Below are 21,989 nucleotides of genomic sequence, written 5' to 3' on the forward strand. Positions count from 1 at the left end.
AGAAAAAAAACCGAACCAAACTGAAACCAAGCCCATTAGAAAGTTTGAAAACCCATCAAAAAATAATATAGTTTTTGGTTTTTAATATAAAATAACCGAACCGAACCTAACTATACCAAAATCAAACCGAACCCAACCGAACAAAACCAAAATTGGTTGTTTGGGTTTTGATTTTTAATATAAAATAACTGAACTGAAATTGGTCGGTTTGAATCGGTTTCAGTTCGGTTTTGGTTTTATTTTTTATATTTTACAAAATTTCGGTTTGGTTGTTTTTATAGGTAAAAACCGAATCGAGCCGAAAATGATCACCCCTAATTATACATTTGGATTATTGAGAATTTACCCTTAATGTTTTTTTTTTAATTTGTTTTTTATGAAATTGGGTGACCTAATAATCTGGGTTGCGAGTTTTTCATGATATCTCAGGTTGACTCGAGACATATTATTTTTTTTATTTTTTTTACTTATTATTTAACATTGAGTTATCTTGAAATTTAACTTTTTAATTTTTTACAGGTATTTTTTTTTCTTTTGTACATAATTGTCACTTTTTTAGGAAAAAAGCCGATTCATTTATTGTCGTTGGTTTTTTTTGTTATATAATTAAATGAACTCATCTTATTAGATCTAATAGGTTTTATAACTTGATTTGTGAATTTCTTTTTTTTTTAAGTGCGAATTTGATATTGTAGTGCAATATGCTTTTCAAACATGTTTTTTATTTTGAAATACATCAAAATAATTTTTTTTAAGATTTTTTTATTTTTAATATTAACAAAGTAAAATTATAAAAAGTTATAAAAAAATATTAATTTAATATTTCTTCTTAAATAAACAATATTTTTAGAATATATTTAAACATAGATAAACCAAATCATATTGCCAATGTATGAACATTATTTTTTTTTTATATTATAAAAAAATCAGCCTCATCAGGGGTGACCAACATATGAGAACCTAATCTATATAATTAGAGATTTGAGTTTGTTTGGGAGTGTAGTAGAGCTTATTTTTTAAAAGTATTTTTTATTTCAAAAGATATTAAAATAATATTTTTATTATTTTTGATATCAGCATATCAAAATAATCTAAAAACATCAATAAAAATATTAATTTAGAATAAAAAAAATAAAAAAAATAAAAAAAATTTAAAATCACTTTCAACACATAATAAGATTGGCGGTTCGAAAAAACTCGAGGAGTCACCGTCAAAAACAAACCTAATTTAATTTCCTGTCGTCTGACATGAAGCCGCGTCGGGCTCAATTGAAAATTTAAAAGAGAAAAGTACACTTTTATTTTTTTTTCTCAAGTCAATAAAACAAAAGAATTGTTTTGTTTGATCTACAAGTCTTTATTAGCTGCAATTCATTTCGCGAAAAGAAATCAAACAAACAAATATATAAAGAAAAGAAAAGTCCCCAATTCTTGGGTTTCAAGTTTTTTGAGTAGCTGTTTCACCAAATCAATTCAAAGAACCCTTCAAAACTGAATATCTTTTCGCTATGACTTGAAAAACTAAACAAAAAAATACGTTCTTGATTTCATTTCCCAGCTTTTTTTTTAGAGAGAGAGAGAGAGAGAGAGAGTATAGCATCAAATCAAATGGCAGCATCATCACTTGGCCAGACCGAGATCAACTGGGACAAGTAAACCACCTTTTTACTTCGTCTTTTATCATGGATTGATTATTGCTCTTCTTTTTTGTTTTGTTACCGGGAAAATGAACCTTGTAATAGACCCACATGAGATTATTGCTTCATTCCCTTATGGCACTAATATGAGATGTTTTTGAATCGTTGTGCATTTATTATGAATGATTTGAGGAACCGAGAAACCAGCTTGATGAGCTAGGTTTCGGGTTTTTTTCCTGAAACGAATTGTAAGGTGACTTGATTTTCATTTTTTTTCCCCATTTTTAAGTGGGTTTAGGGAGTATTTGTGATTATAATGAAGATTTTCATGATGGGAAATATCAGATTTGAAAAGTTTTTTTTTTTAAATAATTAAACAGTGTAGCTCATTCATCTCTAGTTGGCTTATTTCCACTACCTGTTATTTTGCAGGCTCGATAAGTCTAAGTTTTATGTTGTGGGAGCGGGAATATTTACTGGGCTTACAGTTGGTTTATACCCAGTGTCTGTTATAAAAACTAGACTTCAGGTTGCTACGAGGGATAGTGTTGAGAAAAGTGCATCTTCTGTTATTAGAGGCATACTGAAAACAGATGGGGTTCCTGGTCTCTACAGAGGGTTTGGTACTGTCATCACTGGTGCAGTTCCTGCTAGGATTATTTTTCTTACTGCATTGGAGACCACGAAAGTGACTGCTTTCAAGATGGTTGAGCCATTTAATTTCTCTGAACCAACACAAGCAGCCTTAGCAAATGGTATTGCTGGCATGGCAGCGTCTCTTTGTTCTCAAGCTGTCTTTGTTCCCATTGATTTGGTATGTGATTCTTGTTCTTTTCAGCATTAATCCCATTGTAAAAATGAGGAAAATAAAAGGAGCTTCCAAGGGATGTTTATTTATCTATTCATTGTGGTTTGAATTTCACGTTATGTAGGAGCAACCTTAATTTTTAACTAGCAATTCATAATTTTATGTCTTTAATAAAATCCATGAAGCAAAATGTTAGTGCATTATCATATGACCTCTGGTGCACAACATTTACGATCACTTACTTCATAAGGATTTGCATCTAACAAACCCATCATCCCTTTTTTTTTTCTTTTTCCCCAGAGAGAAAAAAAAGGTAATAAAAATGCTGAATTTCTTTGTAGTGATTCTGTTCAGATTAGCCAAAGGTTGATGGTACAAGGATATTCTGGCCATGAGAAGTATAATGGGGGTCTGGATGTTGCACGCAAGATTATAAGGACTGATGGCATCAGAGGATTTTACAGAGGGTTTGGTCTGTCAATCATGACTTATTCACCATCTAGTGCTGTATGGTGGGCGAGTTATGGCTCAAGCCAACGCATCATCTGGAGGTGAGACATGAGATGGCTTTGCTTATTTTTCTGTCTTCTCATTGGAGAGGCATTGATTTGCCTTTAGATTTTAGTTTTGGGACTTAGGATCTAGATTGAACTAAAGGAATTTCTTAATAATATATTTGAGTTTCCTCAATCCTCAATGTCCTCTACCATGAGGAGGGCATCCTAACTCCAGTGAAAAGTTTCTGGAATGTATGTTTATCTGACGTCAAATGACACATAGGAATACTGATAGTGGTTATAGACAGACAGAAGCACTGTGAGGTTATGAAGAGTTGGCTATTATGGCTACTCATTATTGGGTTTGGAGCGCACCAGGTGGCTATACTGCGTGCACACAAGTATACAAGTTCTAGCGGCTGTAATCAAAATCTTGTTTGTGAACTTGTGCATTCTCAACCTTTTCTGATAAAGTTGCTGATTGTTTTGGGCAGGCTTTTAGGCCAGGGTACTGATCGTGAGGAAGCTGCTCCTAGCAAGTCAACTATAATACTAGTTCAGGCAACTGGAGGAATTATTGCGGGAGCTACAGCTTCCTGCATCACAACCCCATTAGATACAATTAAGACTCGTTTACAGGTATCCTTAAACCTACTTAAGGTTTAACCACTGCCTTGTTTCATTATTTTCTTTCTGCTCCTTTTGCATCATGTTTTAAGTGCACAGACAACCTGTAAACCAGTACCTATGTAACCTTGGAAGAGAAATCCTAAGCATTACAGTGAGTTTTAGCTTCAAATACTCTGTCAAATAAAAAGACATGAAGCTTAAGTTTCCAGCTAGACTTTTTGGCAGTTGGCTATGCGACTTAGTGTTTACCATTTTCTGTATGGGTCACTCAATTGAATAATTATCTGCAGTGTTTTCTCACCTCCCTGACCCTCATTTTTTCTTTTTCAAATTTCCTGGTGCTTTTGATGCCACTACTTGCAAATAAATCTTTTTTCTGGGCTAGATGAGAACTTTTATTTTGTTAACATTTCTCCTTTTGCTATTGGATTTATGCTTCTTCATAACCCATGCCTAATTTTGGGTAATTTACAACCTTGCTTGAATTTTAACTTGGTGCAAAAAACATAATTGAAAAAAGAAAATATAGCTCATATAAATGCTGAAGTCATTTCTGATAATGTATTGTGGAAAAAAGAAAATTTGGAGGCCATTGCTTGATGCAATATTAAAGTTTTGGGCTTGGACTTACAATCATAAGGTTTTCCTAAATTCTCCATCCTGCAATCTGAATTTAATGGGGATTTTGTTGTAATTCAACTTTAAAAGAAGCTTCTATCTTATAAGGTTGTAGTTCCTTGTTTTCTTTAATATATATTTCATTTCTGCTTACTTGGTTGATTTTTATTTTTATCAGTTCTGCTCGTACTATTGGGTTTACACTTATTCATAACCCTTGCCTATTTTTGGGAGCTCACATCCTCATTTTTCTATAACTTGATGGAAAAACATCATTGAAAAAGGAAAATATAGCTCATAAAATACTCTTGAAATAAATGCTGAAGTCTTTTCTGAAAAAAGTACTTTGAAAAGAGTAAATCAGAGGCCATTGCTTGGCGCAATGATAAAGTTTTGGGCTTAGGCCTACAACCACAAGATTTTCTCTAAATTCTTCATCCTGCATTCTGAATTTAATGGGGATTTTCTTGTAAACCAAGCTTAAAAGGAGCTTCTATCTTATTTGGTTTTAGTCTCTCTATTTGCGCGTGCACACACACACACACACACACACTTCATTTCTGATAACTTTGTTGTTTTTATTGTTAGGTGATGGGACATGAAAGAAGAAGCTCTGCAAGACAAATTGTTACAAACTTGATTAAGGATGATGGTTGGACAGGCTTCTACAGAGGGTTGGGTCCCAGATTTGTCAGCATGTCAGCATGGGGAACCACAATGATATTGGCCTATGAATATTTGAGTATGCATTCCTTCTTCTCTTTCACCTTTGGTGTTATGTGTATATCTCTTTTCATACAATGAGATTATTATGTGAGAATTTTAACATTGTTAATTTCTGATTTTGGGGCTTCAAACAACAATATGGTTTGCAAGTAGTTGGCTGCATTTCATAATCTACCATCTAAATTCCCTCCTTGTCCCATTAGCTCCTATTGGAATGGCCTAAACCTTGTATCTGCATTCTGGGGGGTCTTTTTTTTTTTGGTCATGTGAATTGTATTTTGGAATCTGTTTGATTTGGCATATTTTGAGCAGAATGAATTAAGTTTTATCTTCATATATTGTGTTCTTACTTGATTGAGCACTTATTCTTTGGAATGTATTGTCACTCATTTGAATATTGACTAAATAGGGTTTACAGTTAGCTTAACATACAATATCCATTCATACCATCATCAAAGTATAACTTGTAACTTGTGCATGGGGGAAGCTTAATGAACTGGATGAACCAAATGGCTTCTATATCTGTTATGTACCTGTGGGCCTTTACTGCCTGGATGCTGAACTTGAGTGTTGGAGAGGCCTGCATTCCTCAAGAGCTGGTACATTTGAGAACTCTGAAACCAGAAGCTGGTCACTCGGTGTCTATAAGTTGTATGGAAATATTATAATTGAAATTATTCAATTTAAAAGTTGGTGCAATCAGTATTTGGTATGCTTGAAAGCTGATTTGGTGCTCTATTGTAGTACCTCAGTTATGGTCAAAAGATGCTTCTTTGAAGTTGGTAGCTAAGATCATCAGTTAAGACATCTGGTGTTGGTGCTTCATGAAATGATGTTTACCTTTTCTTCACCCCTTTCTTTTTCTAAACATTATTTACAAGCTGAAGTTCATTTGATTAGTTCTTTTTCTATGATAAATTCAAGCCTAGAAGATGAGCAGTGGCTTAGAATGTCGTGAAAAAAATCAGTCCCATATTTTAAATTTGAGAAAACATTTAAACCTCAACTTATAAAATATAAAAAACATATATGGTTTGAATTGATTTTTTTATTTAAAAAATAAATTAAAATATTTTCTATGATGTGCAGTCAGGTAACATTTGATATTGTGGTGGTGGTTGCTTTTTTAAAGTGTTTTTTTGTTTGGAAATTCATCAAAATAATATTCTTTCATTTTTAAAATTCATTTTTGACATCAGTATATTAAAACTATCCAAAAACATTAAAAAAAAAATTTAAGCAAAAATAAAAATTTCAAAGTTGTGCTAAACAGCGATTGGGCCACATTCCCAAACGCTACTTTATTATGGGCTTGAGGGAGTAGTGATTTATATAGTTAACCTTTGACCTGCCCCATTTTTTCTTTTTGCCTATTTATTGAAGTCAAAGCTCTTTGTTCATTTATAGTGACCATTTTATAGCTTAAAGTAAGGGAAATATCTGAGTGGATGCTAAGAATGTGTGCATATTAACATAATTATTGGAGAAGTTGCCAAAATTTAACTATATACCTATTCTTCTAGCATAATTTTTAGATACATCTCGAGAGTTTGAGATTTTTCTTGGCTGAGAGCTACCTACAAGGTACTTGAATGGTCTGTTAACAATTCCCTGATATGTGAGCCAGGCCTCTCCTGTTTTTGCAACTTCAATGATGATGACCACAGTTCACTTTTGGAGGGCTTTGATTTGATAAATTTGTTCAGTTGGTTTAATTTAGGACCTGCTATCTACTATCAGACTGCATGTCTGCTTGACTATTTTTGTTCGTGATCTTGTTATTAGTTTGCTTGTTGTTTACATTTGTTTTTCTATGCATGTTTTAATTGCTATATAATTGTATGTCTCCAATATGCTAAGTTTGAGGATACCTTGCTTTTCTCCATTCAGAGCGGCTGTGTGTAAAGGATGAATAGATGTGAACCTGCTGTTACTCAATGTAGAGATTTGGGTCTGAAGCTGGCTCCATCAAGTTATCTTTGGAACTGGTTGTTTTACACATGCAGAAGAGTTTTTCTTGTATTCATAACCCTGATACAGCATTGTTGGTCTTTAGCATTATCATACTATTGAGGAGCCAACCTCATGGCTATTGAATCTGGATTAGTTACGATATTTTGAAGACTTTTTAATCCATCTGAGATTCCAGGCACGGATGTTTTGACTCTCCCCAGGAATGCAAGGTTAGGATAAATGAGTCAATCAGATGCTCTGCAGGTGTATCCTTGTAGCAAAATATTATATTTGCTAGATGCAATTATAATGTGATTTTTCCATTTTGAACTCACAGAATTATTTTTGCATTATCTGGAAGACCACAGAGATAAGTGTTTTAGCTGAAACAGTTGTATGTCTGAACAAAATCTCTTCCATAATAAAGTTTGATTACTCATTGAATTCAATGCCAATATTTGGTCCTCTGGTTTCATGCAAGAGTTGCAGGTTGTTCAAAATGGTAGTTATTTGGGTTCGGGTGATTTAAGCGCTCGCTACTGCAATATCATCAGTGAGAGAAACCAGCAAGGGAAAATGGTGCTCAATATCATCAGTATGCGTTAGGCCTCAGACTTGCTTAGTGCAAAAGCTTGCCAAAGATGCTGCAGTTCACTGAAGGTATTGTTTACAGCAGTTGCCTCAGACTTGCTTAGTGCGAAAGCTTGTCAAAGATGCTGCAGTTCACTGCAGGTATTGTTTACAGCAGTTAACATGCCGTGCATCTGCTTGCAGAAATCAATTGTTGCCAGCTTCCACCTTGGAGAATTAGGAGGCAATGTTGGATTGTGTTGCAACAAAGTGCTCAATTTCTGATGAATGAAGGTGTAATTTTTGCACTTTAATGTTAGAAGGAAATGCTTAACATCCATATTGATTTAATCATCTTATTTCTAGAGAGCAATGAAGATAAATGGATAATAAGAATTGAGATTTAATGAACTCATCATGCCTTAACCAACAGGGTTATTATCATTTACTTACACTCTTAGGCCAATATGTATCTTGGCAATCTCATCGCCTAATAGGCTTTTCCAGAACAGCAGAAAAGAAAAGCTCATCTGCATCCTTATCTGTCTTTGGCACCACTCTCCATAGTAGTTTCTTGTAGCTCAGGCTTTTAAACTCATCCAAATACAGCTTCATGACCTCTTTCGAACAGAAGAAACGATCCACCCAGAGGAGCCCCTTTGGTCGAAGAGCACGGTCCCAATCAAACAACACAAATTGGAGAAGTTCCTTCCCAATCCAACCATCCAAGAAGAGAGTAGAATGAATGATATCGAGTGTGTTGTCAAAGAATGGCAATCTTGATCCAATCGATAGATACAGAGGCAAGAGGCCTCGTAGTGCAATCACCTCGTTAAAAGGGGCCCCTAAATTTAAGGTTGCTGATGCAATAGTAACATTTCTTTCCTTCATAAGTGCAGCAAATGTGCCAGTTGTGGGGCTGAAATCAAGTCCAATACGAATCTCTCTTGGCTTCAATGCTAGAACTTGATCAATGGTGAACTCAGCTGAAACAGACTCGTTAGTTGGGATCTCCCATCTCTGTTTCGAAAGATCGAAACAGTCTGCACACTTGAAGAAGCCTCTTCTGCCTCTTGTTTCGTTGGAAACAAGACACGAGTAGCCTTTGCATTTATAATGACTCCACAAGATGTTAGCATCACTAGGTTGGGTCCAAAGAGAGGAGTTCACAGGAAATGGCTTGTTGTAGTTTGGAGATGCTCTTGACAAGCATCTCCTTCTGGGCAAGGGATCACATCCACTGGTAATAAGCTTTTGAGCCAAGTCCCAATCATCTGGGCACATACCATACATTTTGTAACTCATAAAACGCTTTATAGTTGTGGCCATATGGGCACATGTTAAGCCAATGGAAGGACTGATTGCCTCCACCCCAAGAAAGTTCTTTTTGCCGCTTGGCCTGTTGAGTTTTGGAGAGGTATATTCATGAAGCTCACCTGTGTTGAATACCTTTACACCAGGTGGTTCTTGATCTTCACCTTCCCCAGCTTCACTTAAATCTTCTTCCACCCTGCTCATTCCATCGCCACTAGCAGGAGCATTGCCTGATATGCTGGAGAGGCTGTTAACAAGCTTGTCCACTGATACGGCTATGCGCAGAACTTGATCAGAGAATTTTGCTACTTTTGATTCTGAGCTTTCATTGTGAAGCTGCCCAAGCAAGGCTCCTAGTTGGGTCTGCAAATTGGAGATTTGGCTATGAAGTGAATAGGGCAAAACAATAGGGCTGTGGGAGATATCATTCGCGCTGGTGTCGAAGAACAAGTGAGGTAAAGTGTTGGTGTCGAAGAAGTGAAGATAAGAGACATCGGAACTCAAGATGACAACTGTGAGGAGGCTGACGAGCAAGAGAGGACATAGCATTGTAAGAAGGCCTCCAGGACGGCATTGTAGAGACCTTGAGCTGCTTTTCTTCAGCATCTTCTAAGACGAGTCTCTTTCTTCCTAGAATTGCCTTGAGAAGACTGCATTTTGAATTCAATATCTTCCCCTCTTTGACAAATTACAGGCTCAGATCCTGATGTTAATCTTATTTTAATGTTTTTATCTTCCCTAGATTCTTCATTTCACACATTACTATCACTAAACTACGTGAGAGGCAAGTTTCTTGATCTTGAATAGTGTTAAACTAATACAAGTAGCTGATTTCATGGCTTAAAAACCCTGAGCACAGAGCAGCGCCCTGTCCCAGTGTTACAAGCCCTTCGTATTTACTATTCATTCGCTTGTACCAGAATGAAATCAATATTAATTGTTTTTTTTAATTTAAAATTTATTTTTTAATATTTAACACCATGTATGTATTTATGTCTGATTTTATGTATATCTTATGTATGTATGTATGTATGTATGTATGCATGTGTTTTGTTTTGATCAATAAAAAAGGCATACAACTATTATTTATTAAAAATAAATAAATTAGAAGAGTCAATAACAATCAACGTACATTGGAAGGGTAGTTAATGACTTTATATAAAAATCATAAAATAACTATTAATTATTGAGAGATATATTATTTTGAGCAAATAATAAATAATGGAAAAGAAAGGAAAGAAAAAGAAGAAGAAAGGAAATAGGGATGGGATGCAGGCCACACCTCGCCTGGATGGGACCAGTTCCACGTGTCCTAACCACTTAAGAAAAACAAGAGATGTTATTTTATCCGTTATTAGTGATGCGTCACCGTTTCTATGAGAAAATTAGGGGCAGACTCTAAATCTAATTGAAAAAAATCTAAAACATGATGGGAAAAAAACTGTAGATATGCTTTGATTTAATATGGATTGTAATAGTAAATCTATATTTTTGCTCTTCATAAAAAAATAAATCAAATGAACTAGCATTGGGAAGTAAAATTATCTTTTTTATGGGGTTTATTTGCCATTTTATATTTAGTAATTTTTCTTTAATTTTTTACATGGTAAAATTACTTGAATACCATTAAAAGCAAAAAAAAAAAAAAACACTTGCTTGTGACCTAGGGGTATTTTCAGTTTTTTACTTTTTTAAGCACAATGCAATGATCTCATTGGTCTTAGAATCAAAACTCTCAAGGTCCTAGAGGCTTTTGTGTAATTTCATAAAGGTTTTCTCATAGTAATTATTTGGTCCTAGGTACAATATGGTAATTCTATAAATAAAATAAACTAAAAAAAATTGTTGGCGCATGCATTGAACACGTCAGTGCGTCAGTCATTCCATTGCTTTTAAGTGACGCATGTGAATGATTCATTGAACGACGCATGTGTGGATAACTTAGGTGATGAAAAACTTTCTTTTACAATGTCATAGGATTCCCTACAGCATTCCCTTCCTCAAGAGACAGCTTGTGCTAGTTGTTTCTTAGCGGATTATCACCGACAACATTTTTTTTATCTTTTATTTTTTCTTTCTTCTCCTTTGAAATTTGCACTGACCATTTAAAAATTCACGACAGTCCTCTTAGTTACAAGTATTTAAGTGTCAATCCTCTTTTTTTTTGTAATTTTATCATAAGCTCTTTTGTAAGTTTTTTTTTTTAATTTCAATTTCATCATTCAATCTAAATTTATTATTTTTTGTTTCTTTAATTTTGGTCTCGATTCTTTTTATTTTTTAATTTTTTTTCCTCGTTCTTTCTATAAACTTTCAATTATTTTTAATTTTATATAAAAAAATAATTTGTTATTTGTTTTATTTAATCCTCATTCTTTTAGTGGCATTTATTTTTTCTTTTCAATTTAACCCTTAGAACCAAAATTATCCATCCTTTCATTTGTTTTTTTTTTTCAAATTAGATCCTCATTCTTTTAATTGATATTTTTTTTTGGATTCTTTTGTATAATTTTTTTTTCAATTTTATCATTCAACATTTAATTTTATTAAAAATTGTGTTTCGTGGTTTTTTCAGGTTTGGTACTTCTGATCAAATGGTTCAAGTTATCGGTTTTATAAGTTACATGGTTGACAATGTTTATTTACTTATTTTCTTTTTCAATCCCATTACTGTGCTTTTTTTTTTTTACAAAATAGGCTTCACGATTTTCTTTGTTTTCCTTTCTATTAAATTATCTCAATCTCATGACCTAACCAATGGATTGAACAAATTAACCCAAGTGGGTTAGCATCTTTTTTCTTTTTTTTCTTTTTATTATTCTTTCTTCTTTTAAATCCTTTTGTGTGGTTGATTTTTTTTAATTTCATCGTTCAATATTTAGTTTGTTGAAAACTAGGCTTCATGGTTATTTTTTTTTCATATTTGGTGCTTCTGGTCAAATGGATCATGTCACGGGTTTTATAAGTTAATGATGTTTTTTTTTTTAAAAAAAATAGATTTTGTGATTTTCTTTATTTTCCTTTCTATTGGGCTACTTGATCACATACCTTGGCCTGTGAGTTTGGTGAGTTGATCCGGGTGGGCTCGAGTTTTTTTTTCTTCTTATAATTGCTATTTTTTAATCCTTTTATATGACTGATTTTTTTTTTCAATTTTATTCTTCAATATTTGATTAGTTAAAAATTGAGTTTTGAGATTTCCCAAATTTGGTGTTTTTGGTCAAATAACTTGGGTCGTAGGCTTAATAGATTAACACGAGTTGACATTGTTTTTTTAGACTTATTATTTTTATTGGGAATTGAGCTTCTTGATTGAGTTCAGTTCTAGTATTTCACGAGTTATGATTTTGAAAGATTAAATTAGGGTTGTCTTTTTATGTTATTAAATTAACTGAACTTATTAAACTTTATCAACTTAATGAATCGAGTCTCGAATATCTTTTACTTCTTTAGAAATCCTAGCATCACCTTAACTTTTTTCTTCTTATGTTCAAAACATTTTGGTATGCCCGCGGCATTATGCCAACCACTGATATAAGTTTACTCATGTCACTTTTTTTATTTTATTTTTAAATTAATTTTCTTTTTTGTTTTTGAACTTTGATATTTAGTTCATTATAATTTGACTTTTTAATTTTTGTCGATGTGGGTTTCATAGTTTTCTCACAACCTCACACCCCACATCGTGGTTTTCACAAGCTAACCAATGTTAGCCAAAGTCGATCCAATGTGTTGTCATTTTAGTGTTTTTTTTAATATATATATATATATATATATATATATATTTCATTATTTAAATATTTTAAAAGTGTTTCGACTATTAAACATTAAAATTTTTACTTTTTAATCTTTTTATACAAAAAAAAAACCAACCCGCAACGAACCAAAAAGTTAGTTTTCACACTAATTTTACTCCCAAACACCTTAGAATTACCATAAGAACATGAAAACCATTTTTGAACCTCAAAACATAGTTTAATCAAATCTAAAAACTCTTCAAAAATTAGTATCTCTCCTCCCTCCTCGATCCTCTCTTCAATTTACTTTCAAGGATAATTTTTAACATGGTAAAGTTTAGGGACCAATTCAAATAAATCAAGGAACAAAATGAACACATATTTGTTAAAAACCAAACACAATAAACTCATATTTTCAAAGAAATCTTGTCTTTTTTATAGGTAAATGACCCCATTTTGTATCAAAACAGCTCAAAACATGCTTTTGATTCATCAAATAGAACATGTGTTGTTTTTGTGTTGTAAAAATATTTTTGAAAAAATTTAAAATTTTTTAATTTTTTTTCTTTACTTCAAATTAATATTTTGGATCATTTTGATATGTTGATATCAAAAATAATTTTTTAAAAATAATAATAAAATATTATTTTGATATATTTCTGAGTGAAAAACACTTGAAAAAACAACTACGATATAAACTCATATTTTCAAAGAACTCATTTTTTTTAATTGGTAAATGACCTGATTTTGCATCAAAACAACTCAAAACACGGTTTTTATCCATCAAATAGAGTATTTGTTTTTGCATTTCAAAAATACTTTTGAAAAAAATTAATTTTTTTTATTTTATTCTTTACTTTAAATTAATATTTTTTTATTTTTACAAATTATTTTGATGTGCTAATGCGATTTTGATCCATCAAATAAAGTCTGTTTATTTTTGCATTTTAAAAATACCTTTGAAAAAAATTGAATTAAATTTATTTTTATTTTAAATTAATATTTTTTTTATGTTTACAAATCATTTTAATATGTTAATATTAAAAATAATTTTTTTTAAAAAAATATTATTTTAATATATTTTTTTAAAGAAAAACAGTTCCCAAATATAATTGCTTGCTTGCTGCTTGTTCTACCAATTACTCTGGACTACGGTTTCCTTCATCATGCATGGAATCAAATGAGGCTCGGTTAAAAGTCATTGCATAGTTTGAAACATCCCTCGACCCAACAAGTACAACATCTTGCATCAACCAACCATTTGGAAATGGGCATGAGAAAACATTCAAAAAGAGCACCACATTTGTATTTTACGTGTTGCAATGGCACATTTTCATGCAACACCGAAGAAATACTTTTGCTCCAACTCCTTTGAAGTCTGAACCAATCATGTCAGAATTTAAAGGATGTACGAGCATCACTGGGAAGCAATCATTTAAGAACTTGAATCACAACAATTGAACTGGTAACACGAGAAATAGAAGCTCTTGGTCATTTAATAATTTTAGATTTCAACAAATTTGGTGCAAGGGTGACTATTCCTCATTCTTTGGCATAGTTAATACTTTAACAAGATCAATGAATTCACTGGTGAAAATGGACAGAATTACTTCCACATTGAGTTCTAAAAGAAAAGAGAACAAAAATTGGAAGCTGTTGCATTGCGTACATGATATCTCACCACATCAGCAAAACTGGAAGGCTACAAGACATCTCTATTTCGCTATTGATCTTGTTGGTTGGAAATCCAATACAGCTCTTGAAAAATCATTGCACTCTCAATGACAAACTTTGTCCCCATTTTCATTTTGATGTTCAGGGTTATCTTCTCCATCCAGATCTTCATTGTTTTCTCCATTTTCAGATTCATTGTCCTCCTCCCCCTCCTCCTCATCATCGACATCATCATCATCGACATCTTCTCCATCGCCGAGATTTTTGTTACCATTAACACTGCGATTGCGATCCCTACCTTTTGCAGCATATTCCTCGAGTGATGAGGAAGGGAACAAATCTCCAACCCTATTTCCTTCATTAGTTGGGTTTTTTGTCAAACCCATAGGTTTACCTTTGTTCATCTGATGCAATAAATAGGATCAACACAACACATTTTGACAGTGGAAAAGGTCAAATTACCATTGTTCATCTGACAAAACAGATACCATTCATACAATGCAATGCAAGTGTAGAAGGCCCAAACAGACTATCAAGAGGAGAAACTACAGCTACTACAAAAGTAGTTTCAGTTTGTTAAATTGACGACATAATTCATATAGGAATGAAATTTAGATGATGGATCAGACAGTAGAGACACAATATTTCAATCATGAAATACACGCAGACAGGCTCATTTAAGGCACTTGGATGAAAAGGTATCTTAGTTGGACAATAATAAGCCGAGATTCCTAAGAAAATGTTAATAAAAAGACCACATCATACAGTGACAAACTCCCAGCAAGCTGAATTATGCAGTCAGATCATCACTTTTCTGCCCAAAATTGCTGATGGAGAAGGTGAAGCTTATAGGAGCTCTTAATATGACAAAGCCTAGATCTTATAATGGAGAGGGATTCTAAAATTGTGGCCAGTTATTCCTTACTAAGTCTTAATATCAACGCATTCACTTTAATATGACTTCAAGATGATAACAATGGTGACTGCCAATAACACCTTATTTTCCAAAACAGACTTCAACATGCGCATTCTAGCTAGATTTACATGTCAACTCCAATAAATTTATAATTTCCTTTCCATTTCATTTTCTACTCACTTGGTAATTTGAAATTGCATGTCAACTTAGCATCTTCAGTGAATTCTCAGTGTAATATTTATTTGCATCAAACAATGATGCCATCCTTGAAGGTAAATGTTTCTAGCAAGGCATGAAGAGAGCAGAAGGTAGATCAACTAGGACCCACTGCTTCTAAGTCGATTTGGACTGAGGGGGAAGTCCTGTTGCTTGTACAGACTACAAAATCCACCTAGAGCAAAACATTTACAAAATACAGGTTGATAAAAGCCAACCCATGAAACAAGCAATTGTATGAAAAATTTAGATGACTGACAGACTCTGGATCTTCATCACCAAGCTGACATTCGACTTGAAAAATCTTAGCAAGTATACTAAACCCACAATCAGTAAACAAAACAAAAACATCAAAGTCTGCATGTTCATTATCCTGCAATCATCAAGACCCAACAGTAATTTGGAGGAATGGGCTAGACTATAGGAAAACAAATTATTCTCTTCTAGTGTTACATCATCATTGCAAAAATTCAAAAAAGAGCCAGAAATCCTAGCAAGTTCTCACTGTATAAAATATCTCCTAGAAAAGTTTAGCACTTGATCCAAGTTTAAAGTTGTGACATTGTTAGTAGAATTCTTTAAAACCACCTACAAATTAGTACCCCTACAAAAGAGTAACTAGCATGCTGCCTTCCAATGATTATATTACCCTTTCAGAAGTTCTCTATTCTTGTTTAAATTGCTAATGTGAAAACCAAAATGAACTACAAAATGAAGAAAAACAATTGAACTTCTAAGGACACATAAGAAAACTTATAGGTAGATTTAGTAGCTTAAGAGAATAATCCTAAAGAGCTTACAGCACGTATGAGAGCCCTCCGATCCCTCTCTCGAGCATTCTTAATTGCCTGCAATACATAAAAACCACGAAAAAAAATCCATTGCCTGACATTTCAAAAACAACCTTAACTTTCAAACACACACACACAAATTGCACAACAGAACCAAACAATCATACCTCCTCAAGTGTCTTTTGCTCAGCCTCTACATCGGCAAGGTCTCTACAGATCAAATGAACAACAAACCCACCCAACTTTCAAAATCAAATATGAGAACTCACACACCGAGAACCATAAATAAAATAAATAAATAAATCCCATTTACCTTCCAATTATGCGGTCCACATGGCATCGACACTTGGCACACACCTTTTGCTCCTTTGCACAAGCTATATATATATATATATATATAAAACCCATAACAAAATTAACACCAACATTCTTCCTTCCAAACAAAGGAAAATTTCAATAACTTAAACAGAAAGAAAGAAAGAAAGAAAGAAAGAAGATAACTAACCAGTGCATAAATTATGATAAGCTTGACGCACTGAACGTTTTGAGCACTTTTGACTGCGATGCAATAAAACATTCGATCAAATCACAACATACTCATATTATTCAAGTTACCCGCTTTAGTTTTCAATGTGAAAAAGGACACTTTCTTGTTCACTTCCAAAAACAACAACAGAAAAAAGGACTTCTCAAGGGGAAAAAAAGCTTTACCATTTAGCAGGCTCAGTAAGAGGCTTGTATTTTCCATACCGACGTTTCCAATCAATCTGGTCTTTACATCTTTGGCAAACCCCAGTAATCTCTGACAAGGGTTTTAGCCTGCCTCCAACTTCCTACTTTGAAATGATTTCTGGGTTAGTTTAGTTAGAATCAATAATTTACAGAAAAAAAAAAAAAAACCTTAATGCTTTTGAATGGGATGAGCTGCCGTGATTGAGTGGTTACCGTTTCATTGATTTTGCGGCCGGCGTTGGGTTTCCAAGCGTAGTTGTTTTGGTGCTTTGGGGGGCCCTGTTTGTTGCTCATCTTCTTTCTTTCTCTGCACAACCGCTGATTACAGCAGCTCTCCTGATGTCTGAGGTTTTTAGTTTCAGAAAACCCTAAAAATAATATACTTCTAGGTTTTTAGTTTTGATTCGGATATTTACAATTCTGCGCCTCTTCTATTTGGTAACCACAAAAGTGGTACCTAAACATTTTGGAAATTCTTATTTAAGTCCTCAAAGATAGAAAGACTCTTTCAATTAAGTATTCAGGTAAATTAAGATTGTGTTTGGTATTGCAGTAGGTGTTGTGGTTTGAAAAAAATTGTTTTATAAAAAGTACTTTTAGTTGAGATTGGTTTGAAAAAATAGGTGTTTGGTTAAAACTGTGGTTGAAATTGAGGTTAAAGAAAAAATAGTTTAATGTGTTTGGTTAAAAAAATGCTTTTCAAATTGAGGTTATAAAATAATTAAAAAAATATATTTTAATATTAATGATTTTTAATTTAAATATTATAGATTTAACTACTGTTATTACATCATGAAATAAATAATATTGATATCAAATATTTTTTATTATTCCATTAAACTATGTGCAATGTCATCATATACGAAATCTATCCAACAATGACTATATTTTTCATGGTTTCTTAAGCGCGCAACAACAAAAAATGAATTTTTTGTTACGTCATCAAGCGATCTCCTTCTAATTTTTTGAATAGAACACAATAAAAATAAAAATAAAAACTGAATTTTTTTTTAACTAGGCCGAACCCGGCAAGAACATAATTGGAATTGCGATCAAATTTCACAAATACTACGTCATCATGCGATATCCTTCTAATTTATGTAGTGTTATTAAATAATATTAAATACTAGTTTTTTGAGTAAAACATAATTTTTTTAAAAAAATCAACAATTTTATTACGTACAAAATTCATTCGGCAATAACTACAGTTTTCATGATTTATCCTGCGTGCAATAAAATTAGGTAAAATATTATCATGAATAAAATTGAGATTACAGTACGATTAAATTTAATTCACCTTAAACTAATTTTTTAAAAAAATAAAAATAAAATATTGTTCACGTTCACATTCACGCGAACAATGTGAGTGCAATTAATTAACTGCACTAGTTTTTTGGGAAAAAAAAACTTTGCATGCTGGTTTTTCAAAACAAAAAACTGTTCACTTAGTGAACAGTGCGCAGTGGAGCATGGCTCCACTGTTCACTGGATAGTGGAGCCATGCTCCACTGTTGAAGTTCCTTTCCCACCACGAGAAGCAGCAAAATGCTGCTTCTTAAAACCTGCGGTCCAATCTCTGATTTTAGTGGGTCCTACCAGCAAGACGTATTTTTTTTCCTTAACCAAACACTGTCATGTGTGGCTGCGGGTGAACCTCACCCGTAGCCACACTCCCAAACGGCCACTAAATCAATTTTTATTACTTGTAATGCGTGTTGTTTTGTTTGGACATCACAGCTTAAAATGCTTACCCCAAAGACTCTAGCACTTGAAAAATAAACAATTATAAATGTGGTTGTTTTTAAAATGATTTTTATTTAAAAATATATTAAAATAATATTTTTTTATATTTTAAAAATTATTTTTGATATTAATGTATAAAAATGATCTAAAAATACCAAAAAAAATTTGAAGCAAAGAAAAAAATAAAAAAATTTCAAAATTTTTCAATAGCACTTTTGAAACATATAGAAAAAAATAGATATTTGACCCATCTATGTCTTGGGTAGTGTATTTTTAGAAAAAAAAAATATGAAAATATTTTAAATGAAATAAATTGATACTTATCTTTATAAATAAATAAGAAAAATCATTAACCCAAAGCAAAACTAGAAAAAACAAAAGATCAATGTAGATCAAGTTATTTGATTATACAATATAGAATATTTATATGGTTATGTTTATTGAATTTATCTATTAAAATCAGTTTTTTATTCAATTAAGTGATAATAAAAATGGACCAAAATATAAAACTAATTGAATAAAATAAAAGGAAAAAAATTAGTATGCAATGTTTCATGTATTTAAAATATTTTTTAAAATAAATATTTTCTAAAAATAAATATTTTTTATTTTTTAAAATAAATATTTTTTATTTTTTAAAATAAAATTCATTTGTATTAAAACATAAAAAAATATAAATGAATCAAAATAATATCTTCAAAAATTTAAACATACAAAATAATTTTTTTAAAAAAGAACTTCTATTCACAAAAAAAATAAAAAAAAATGACAGAGGAGGGATATTAATTGAAACATAAATTAAAAATTATTTTTTTAAAAAAAAAAGACATTAAAAAATGTATCAATTAGAATAAAAATCAAAATTATAGTAAAATAAAAAATGGTGATACTTTAGGTGTCACAAGCACATTTTAAAAAAGAAGAAGAGAACCAATGACTTCGGTTATAGGGCTGACCTGGTATAATAAATTAGTTCTATTTTAATTAGACAATAAAAAAATATGCAATAATAGTAAATAGAATATATATATATATATATATATATATATATATATATATATATATATATATATATCATGGTAACATGATAGACATATAACTTGGATAATAAAAAGGTAACCAAACTTAGGTTAACTTACAAAATTCATTGCTCAGGTCATAAAATTAAAATAAAATGATAGAAAATAAAATAAAGTAAACCATAAAGACAATCTCTTTTTTTAAAAAAAATACGAAGTCAACGATGAAATCAAAAAATAAAATTAGCAAAAAAAAAATGTTGTTTCGCGTTAACATTTCAAGCCTGTAACCCTGATCATTAGAATAGAAGCACCATAAATGAAAAACCGTGAAGCTCAATCCCTGGTATATCAAACACTAAAGAATGAAACTGAGAAAAAAAATTTAATTATACAAAAGGATCTAAAACAAAGAATTGTAATTAAAAAAAAATTGAAGATGAAAATCAAAATAAAAACAATAAATCAAAGGGTAACCAATTTTTTTTATTGGAGGGTTAAATTGAAAAGAAATATAACTTTAACAAAATGGAAAAAAATCGAAAGAATGGAGATTAAATTGAAAAAAATAATATATCATAAATTTGATTCAATGATAAAATTAAAAACTAATAAAACTTTAACTAGAGAGCTAAGGGAAAAAACTCAAAATTAAAAGAATAAGTACCAAATTTAAAAAAATAATATATGATAAATTGTAATTGAAAGACTAAATTGAAAATAAACAAAACTTTTATAAAAAAAAGTCAAAAACAAAAAAAGACTAAATTGAAAATAAACAAAACTTTTATAAAAAAAGTCAAAAACAAAAAATAGAAATCAAAAGAATAAGGATTAAAAGTGAAATTATAAAAATAAAGAGAATCAATGTGTACTTTTTAGTGGAGGAGAGAGAAAAAAAAATAAACGACCACAATGAAAAATTATGCATCATCTAACGTCACACATCACACCAGGAGGAAAAGGACACCACAACACTTTTAAGAACACAGTGGAAGGGTGGGTTTGGCAATTAGAAGGTGATGCATGCGTCGCCTAAAGAGCATTGATGTGTGGAGAGCATATGCCAACAGCTTTTTGAATTAAAAAATCAATTATTCAACGTTAGAAGACCAAAATACCCTTCATTAATATGGAAATAACAAAAAAACCTTCGTGAAAATATGAAATTACCCTTGCACGCATGTCTTATTTTGTTTCCGATTCAAAGGAAAAAGATGTTTTTTTTATTGTCTTCTAAAAATAAAAAAACATAAATACCTTTAGTCAACAATACTTCTTTTTTTACATGGGGATATATTACTCAGTTTACTATTCTAAAAGGTGGAAAAGATACATGTACGCCCACAACAATCCTTTAATGGCCAATGAGCCATTAAAAATGACCGTATTGCCCCCAACATCAAGACATCCAACTCTCTTTCTAATGGCAAAATCATAGTTTTTTTTGTAGTAATGAATAGTTTTGTGTTTGTGTGTAGAGTGATTTCGTCACGTCTTTTAGAGTTTTGATAATCTTATCGAATAACATTGATAGGGTCAAAAAAACTTCAAATAAATATGGGTTTGGGTCTTTTCATGCTTGTTTAATAGGCTTGAAAGTTTTTTATTTTTGGACTTAAGATGATAATCCATGTTTTTCTACAAAACAAATCCTACATGTAGGATATCAGGTCCTTTAATGTCTAAGTTAACAAATCATTAAAGAAAAATAATGTATATAAATAGAGTGGAAATGTAGGTGAATGTTTGTTGTAGTTTATGTGTGTGAATTTGTTATGTTGCGATCTCTATACTGGTGATCCTTGGATATTTATATACCTTATAATATATTTATTTGTGTTGTAGGGCATAGGTTCATGACCTACTCATAAGGTTAATCATGAAGAATATTTGATTCTTCATGAATAATTGCACAATTAGCTTGTTAGGAGCGATTGCTCATGTTAGCATTCATCCTGTTAACTTGTGAAACAAGGCTTTCAAGTGGATGTGTCACTAACGACTTGGAAAATTCAAGTGGGTGTTGTAGTGATAACTTGTAAAAAGAGAATCCAAGTAGATGTTCAAAGGGGCATGAACGTGCTTAAACATTGTTTGGTATTCCAACCTTTTTTTTTCATTCTCCTTCTTTTCTCCCTAATAGGACCCTCGTTGGGCTTGCTTGGGCTACCTTTTCTTCTATTTTCTTTTTTTTTTTCCCTTTTACTCTTCTCTGCCCGGTTAAGGCCTTCATCAAGCTACCTTTAAGGACTAAATTGGAGCGGTGTAGAAATTAGAGACTGAATTAGAAGAAAACAAAAAATACATGTGGCGAGTGTAAGACATGCGCCATTGCGTGCTAAGCTTCACTATCTTTAGGTGGCATATGAACCCTCCATTGTCCGATTGGTCTCTTTCTATGGCAC

At 31.9% G+C, this 21,989-nt stretch overlaps 3 protein-coding genes across 6 annotated transcripts; 1 reads left to right on the forward strand and 2 right to left on the reverse strand.

Annotated features, from left to right (window-relative positions):
* The first annotated feature begins 1,313 nt into the window (after positions 1-1,313).
* On the forward strand, positions 1,314-7,850 carry LOC133698308 (uncharacterized). 4 transcript variants are annotated; one of them, XR_009843057.1, is made up of 8 exons: positions 1,314-1,652; positions 2,070-2,451; positions 2,800-2,996; positions 3,437-3,581; positions 4,779-4,932; positions 6,807-7,099; positions 7,207-7,263; positions 7,359-7,850. XR_009843057.1 is itself a non-coding variant. In XM_062121188.1 (6 exons), the coding sequence occupies exons 1-6, from the start codon at positions 1,609-1,611 to the stop codon at positions 6,830-6,832; spliced, it is 948 nt and encodes a 315-aa protein (XP_061977172.1). In that variant the 5' UTR covers positions 1,314-1,608; the 3' UTR covers positions 6,833-7,318. The 4 variants fall into 4 exon arrangements, 1 of the variants encoding a protein (XP_061977172.1); XR_009843055.1 differs by having other exon boundaries at positions 6,807-7,263; XR_009843056.1 differs by lacking the exon at positions 7,359-7,850 and having other exon boundaries at positions 7,207-7,318.
* A 72-nt stretch (positions 7,851-7,922) lies between these two features.
* On the reverse strand, positions 7,923-9,359 carry LOC133700053 (probable methyltransferase At1g29790). Its single transcript, XM_062123618.1, has one exon. It carries the CDS (start codon positions 9,357-9,359, stop codon positions 7,923-7,925), a length of 1,437 nt encoding a protein of 478 aa, XP_061979602.1.
* Positions 9,360-13,956: 4,597 nt separating this feature from the next.
* LOC133699864 (uncharacterized) lies at positions 13,957-17,213 on the reverse strand. The gene is made up of 7 exons (XM_062123364.1): positions 17,033-17,213; positions 16,799-16,920; positions 16,593-16,645; positions 16,401-16,464; positions 16,255-16,297; positions 16,097-16,144; positions 13,957-14,568 (listed from the first exon to the last, which is right to left on the reverse strand). Exons 1-7 carry the CDS (start codon positions 17,111-17,113, stop codon positions 14,269-14,271), a joined length of 711 nt encoding a protein of 236 aa, XP_061979348.1. The 5' UTR covers positions 17,114-17,213; the 3' UTR covers positions 13,957-14,268.
* Between the last annotated feature and the right edge of the window lie 4,776 nt (positions 17,214-21,989).

Source organism: Populus nigra, chromosome 7 (assembly GCF_951802175.1).
Source record: "Populus nigra chromosome 7, ddPopNigr1.1, whole genome shotgun sequence".
Lineage (NCBI taxonomy): Eukaryota > Viridiplantae > Streptophyta > Magnoliopsida > Malpighiales > Salicaceae > Populus > Populus nigra.

Coding starts and splice junctions, on each gene's coding strand:
- LOC133699864 (XM_062123364.1), bottom strand. CDS start 17,113: ATGAGCAACAAACAGGGCCCCCCAAAGCACCAAAACAACTACGCTTGG. Junction 16,921..17,032: donor GCCGCAAAATCAATGAAACG/GTAACCACTCAA, acceptor ATTTCAAAGTAG/GAAGTTGGAGGCAGGCTAAA. Junction 16,145..16,254: donor AGCAAAAGACACTTGAGGAG/GTATGATTGTTT, acceptor TATGTATTGCAG/GCAATTAAGAATGCTCGAGA.
- LOC133700053 (XM_062123618.1), bottom strand. CDS start 9,359: ATGCTGAAGAAAAGCAGCTCAAGGTCTCTACAATGCCGTCCTGGAGGC.
- LOC133698308 (XM_062121188.1), top strand. CDS start 1,609: ATGGCAGCATCATCACTTGGCCAGACCGAGATCAACTGGGACAA. Junction 1,653..2,069: donor ACCGAGATCAACTGGGACAA/GTAAACCACCTT, acceptor GTTATTTTGCAG/GCTCGATAAGTCTAAGTTTT. Junction 3,582..4,778: donor CAATTAAGACTCGTTTACAG/GTATCCTTAAAC, acceptor TTTTATTGTTAG/GTGATGGGACATGAAAGAAG.